General features: G+C 52.8%; 1 protein-coding gene across 1 annotated transcript; it reads left to right on the top strand.

The window, feature by feature from the left end:
- Positions 1–931: 931 nt before the first annotated feature.
- Positions 932–4,782, top strand: nagk (N-acetylglucosamine kinase). Its single transcript, XM_033043568.1, has 4 exons — positions 932–1,040; positions 2,823–2,907; positions 4,469–4,627; positions 4,750–4,782. The coding sequence occupies exons 1-4, from the start codon at positions 1,012–1,014 to the stop codon at positions 4,780–4,782; spliced, it is 306 nt and encodes a 101-aa protein (XP_032899459.1). The 5' UTR covers positions 932–1,011.
- Positions 4,783–5,111: the final 329 nt, after the last annotated feature.

The following is a 5,111-nucleotide window of genomic DNA, read 5'->3' as shown; positions in this document are numbered from 1 at the left end:
GTGAGACGGGTCCTTGATGATGCTGCTGGCCTTGCCGAGGCAGCGTGAGGTGTAGATGGAGCTACTGGAAGAGAGGTTGGTTTGTGCGATGGTCTGGGCTGCATCCAGGATACTGGTACAGGATACTGAGTTGGATGATCAGCCATGATCATATTGAATGGCGGTGCAGGCTCGAAGGGCCGAATGGCCTACTCCTGCACCTATTGTCTATGTTTCTATAGGGGAATCAAATACCAGAGGACATAGCCAGGGGTTCCCAACCTTTTTCATCCCGTTTACTCCGGGCAACTTTAATAGTGCATAACAATGTTATTTCACTTATTTATGAACAACTAACGATGAACAGATACCGGTATACCAGAACCAAACACAGTCAGTCAATGAGAAAAAATATGTACAAATCCAGAATCAACACATTTACCCCCTGGGGGTACATTTACCCCAGGTTGGGAACCCTTGGATTAAGGTGAGAGGGGAAAGATTTCTTCCCCCCACCTCTCCTCCCCTCTCCTCTTCCCTTCACTCCAGACCCCTCGCCTCCCGTTCTGTCTCACCTCCTTTCCACCTCCCATCCCCTCTCCACTCCCCCTCCTCTCTCTCCCCTCTACCTCCCTTTCTCTCTCCCTGTCCCCTCCCTCTCTCTCCCTCTACCCCTCTCACTCCCAACCTCTCCATCCCCTCATCCCTCCCCTCCTCCCTCCTCTCCTCCCTCTTTCTCCCCCTCCCCTCTGCCCCCTCTCTCTGTCCCTCTCCCCCCCCCTGTGTGTCCCCTCTCCCTCTCCCTCTCCCTCTCCCTCTCCCTCTCCCTCTCCCTCTCCCTCTCCCTCACCCTCTCCCTCCCTCCCCCTCCCCCTCTCCCTCCCCCTCTCCCTCACCCTCTCCCTCTCTCTCGTTCCCATCCTCATCTCTCCACATATTTCTCTCTCTTCCGGGTTCACACATTTCCGCATCACGTGATAATTCACTGATACATTTGGTGTCACGTGATCCGGGTCGCTGACTGTCCGGGGAATGAAGCGGCTGCACGGAGGCGTAGAGGGGTAGAGAGAGGGGATAGAGGGGATAGAGGGAGGGAGAGGGAGTAGAGGGAGGGGGTGAGGGTGAGAGGGGGTAGAGGAGATGGAGGAGGAGAGAGGGAGGGAGAGATGAGAGAAGAGGGAGGGGGGAGAGATGAGAGGAGAGGGAAGGGGGGAGAGAGAGGGAGGGAGGGAGGGGGAGAGGGGTAGAGAGAGAGGAGAGGGAGGGAGAGGGAGGGAGGGGGAGGGAGAGGGGTAGAGAGAGAGGAGAGGGAGGGAAGAGAGGAGGGTAGGGGGGAGGGAGGGAGGGGGTGGGGAGGGCAAGAGAGAGCGTGTGATGGGGAGAGATGTGGAGGGGTGAGGGAGGGGGTGAGGCACAAGGGAGAGGGAGTGTGTGAGGGAGGGGAGATGAAGGGGGAGAGGGTAGGGATGAGGGATGGAGGTGAGATGGAGGAGTGAGTGATGGGGGGGGAAGAAAGGGTGGAAGTGAAGTTGAGGGGGGGATGAAAGAGAGGTGGGAAGGAGGAATTCAGCAGATCACAGGCTTATTTGCATCAACAGGATTGTGTAGATATTGACTTCATAGAGCTGTATAGCAGGGAAACAGGCCCTTCGGCCCTCTTTGCCCATGCTGACCAAGTTGGCGTTCTAGGCTGTCCCATTTGCCTGCATTTGCCCCCTCTCCCTCTAAATCCTTCCTATCCATGTACCTCTCTACTCTTCTCTCTGTTCTTAGTACATAAGTGATAGGAGCAAATGTAGGCCATTCGGCCCATCAAGTCTACTCCGCCATTCACTTATGGCTGACCTATCCTTCCCCCTCAACCCCGTTCGAAGGGCCGAATGGCCTACTCCTGCACCTATTGCCTATTGCCTATTGTCTATTCTCCTGCCTGCTCCCCGTAACACCTGACACCCGTACTAATCAAGAATCAGTCAATCTCCAACTAAAATTTATCCGCTGACTTGGCCTCCATAGCCTTCTGTGGCAATGAATTCCACAGATTCACCACCCTCTAAAGAAATGCCTCCTCATCCTCTTTCTGAAGGTACATCCTTTTATTCTGAGACTGTGCCCTCTGGTCCTAGACTCTCCCACTCGTGGAAACACCCTCTCCACATCCACTCTATCCAAGCCTTTCACTATTCGGTGAGGTTTCAGTTTAAATGAGGTCGTCCCTTCATCCTCCTAAACTCATGGCGGGTAATAGGTTGAAAGACACCATTAGGCAGGAACGGGGTACTGATTGGGGATGATCAGCCATGATCACATTGGATGGCAGTGCTGGCTCGAAGGGCTGAATGGCCTACTCCTGCACCTGTTGTCTATTGTCTATTGTTGGTGGAGACGATGGCAGGTGATGTGTTGATACAGGTGAGGATTGGGGTATTTGAGGGGGAGTTGGTTGGACAAAGGCCAGTGAGTGCGGCTCTTTGTTCTCACAGAGAGTGGTGAGTCTGTGGAATTCTCTGCCTCAGAGGGCGGTGGAGGCAGGTTCTCTGGATGCTTTCAAGAGAGAGCTAGATTGGGCTCTTAAAAATAGCGGAGTCAGGGGATATGGGGAGAAGGCAGGAACTGGGTACTGATTGGGGATGATCAGCCATGATCACATTGAATGGTGGTGCTGGCTTGAAGGGCCGAATGGCCTACTCCTGCACCTATTGTCTATTGTCTATTGGAGCGGTGGTGACCGGTGGGGCAGGAGGATTGTCAAGCTGTGGAGATGTGGACTAGAGGGGATCGAGAGACTAGGGGAAGAGGAACCATCTGGTTTGGAGATACTAACACTGCCTTCCTGCTCCTAGGGGAGGAACCAGCTCAAACGTGGTGCTGATTGCTGAAGATGGGACCGTCGTGGCCAAGGGGGATGGACCTTGCACCAACCACTGGGTACGCGCCACTCTCTTTGCCCGTTCTGCATGTTGGGGCGGCACGGTGGCGCAGCGGTAGAGTGGCTGCCTCACAGCGCCAGAGACCCGGGTCCCATCCTGACCACTGGGGGGCACCGTCTGCACGGAGTTTGTACCTTGTCCCCGGCGTGACTTTTCTCGGAGATCTCCGGTTTCCTCCCACACTTTCTCACCCACTCTATGTACACTGGGGGGCAATTTTACAGAAAGCCCATTAACCTCCAAACCCCCTCGTCTTTGGAAAGAAAGCGGAGCACTCAGAGGAAGCCCCCGGGGAAAACAATAGGCGCAGGAGTAGGCCATTCGGCCCTTCGAGCCAGCACCGCCATTCAATGTGATCATGGCTGATCATCCCCAATCAGTACCCCGTTCCTGCCTTCTCCCCATATCCCCTGACTCTGCTATTTTTAAGAGCCCTATCTAGCTCTCTCTTGAAAGTATCCAGAGAACCGGCCTCCACCGCCCTCTGAGGCAGAGAATTCCACCACTCTCCGTGTTTCCTCGTCTCCGTTCTAAATGGCTTACTCCTTATTCTTAAACTGTGGCCCCTGGTTCTGGACTCCCCCAACATCGGGAACATGTTTCCTGCCTCTAGCATGTCCAAACCCTTAATAATCTGATATGTTTCAAAAAGATCCCCTCTCATCCGGCTAAACTCCAGAGTGTACAAGCCCAGCCGCTCCATTCTCTCAGCATATGACAGTCCCGCCATCTCGGGAATTAACCTTGTAAACCTACGCTGCACTCCCTCAATGTACAAACTCCGTACAGACAGCACCCGTAGTCAGGATGGAACCCGGGTCTCTGGCGCTGTGAGGCAGCAACTCTACCGCTGCACCACCGTGCCGCCCTAAGTGTATAGGTAGATACTTTAATGTATAGATGGACAAGGTAGTCAAGAAGACACATGGAATATCTTAATAGCAAAGGCATAAGTATGGCATCGATTCTTGCAACGTAGAATTCTTTGTCACAGAAGGCTGTGGAGGCTGAGTCATTGGATATATTTAAGGCAGAAATAGATAGAATCTTCATTAGTACATGTTTTAGTTTAGAGATACAGCACTGAAACAGGCCCTTTTGGCCCACCAGGTCCGCGCCGACCAGCGATCCCCGCACATTAACTCTATCCTATACCCACTAGGTACAATTTAAAAAAAAATATTTTACATTTACCGAGCCTATTAACCTACAAACCTGCACGTCTTTGGAGTGTGGGAGGAAACCGAAGATCTCGGAGAAAACCCACGCAGGTCACATGGAGAACGTACAAACTCCGCACCGACAGCACCCGTAGTCAGGATCGAACTCTGGTCTCCGGCGCTGCATTCACTGTAACTCTACCGCTGTGCCTCCGTGTCAGAGGTTGGGGGAGGAAGGCAGGAGAATGGGGTTAGGAGGGAGAGATAGATCAGCCATTATTGAATGGTGGAGTAGACTTGATGGGCCCAATCACTTATCACCTATGACCCGTACCGAGGTACAGTTGGTGGAGGTAGAATGTTTTGTGTCTCACCCTGTGATTATTTGTTTCCCCACAGCTGGTTGGAGTGGACAGATGTTTGTCGGCCATCAATGAAATGGTTGAGGAAGCCAAGAAACAGGCTGGAAGTGACCCTGGAGTCCCGCTCAAGTCCCTGGTAGGTGTTGTCGCCTTGACACTCTCCAATATCTCAGCCTCCGCCCTGGAGAACCTACAGGTCCCCCCTCTCCCCTTTCTAAACTCCAGCGAGTACAGGCCCAGTGCCGTCAAACGCTCATCATATGTTAACCCAGTCATCCCTGGGATCATTCTTGTAAACCTCCTCTGGATCCTCTCCAGAGCCAGCTTGAGCTGTACATGAAGCCTAGTTAAACTCTCATCTGCCTGTTCATGATCCCTGTTCCTCTAGTCCCTGCACGTCCCATGTGCCAGTCTAAAGTCATCTTAAACACCACTATCGTAACATCTGGGATCCACATCTGGAAGGGTCACGACCCGAAACATCACCCATATTGACTGTCATACGCTGAGAGAATGGAGCGGCTGGGCTTGTACACTCTGGAGTTTAGAAGGATGAGAGGGATTTCTTATTGAAACATATAAGATTGTTAAGGGTTTAGATATGCTAGAGGCAGGAAATATGTTCCTGATGTTGGGGGAGTCCAGAACCAGGGGCCACAGTTTCAGAATAAGGGGTAAGC

Source organism: Amblyraja radiata, chromosome 1 (genome assembly GCF_010909765.2).
Source record: "Amblyraja radiata isolate CabotCenter1 chromosome 1, sAmbRad1.1.pri, whole genome shotgun sequence".
NCBI classification, from domain to species: domain Eukaryota; kingdom Metazoa; phylum Chordata; class Chondrichthyes; order Rajiformes; family Rajidae; genus Amblyraja; species Amblyraja radiata.
The sequence above is the reverse complement of the archived record's forward strand: the minus strand, read 5'-3'. Positions and strand labels throughout refer to the sequence as shown.

What these genes read in the sequence shown, in the direction of transcription:
- nagk (XM_033043568.1), top strand. Translation starts at nt 1,012, where the DNA reads ATGAAGCGGCTGCACGGAGGCGTAGAGGG. An exon ending in GACCTTGCACCAACCACTGG is followed by an intron (nt 2,908 to 4,468) that starts GTACGCGCCACT and finishes GTTTCCCCACAG; the next exon opens with CTGGTTGGAGTGGACAGATG. An exon ending in CCGCCCTGGAGAACCTACAG is followed by an intron (nt 4,628 to 4,749) that starts GTCCCCCCTCTC and finishes GATCCTCTCCAG; the next exon opens with AGCCAGCTTGAGCTGTACAT.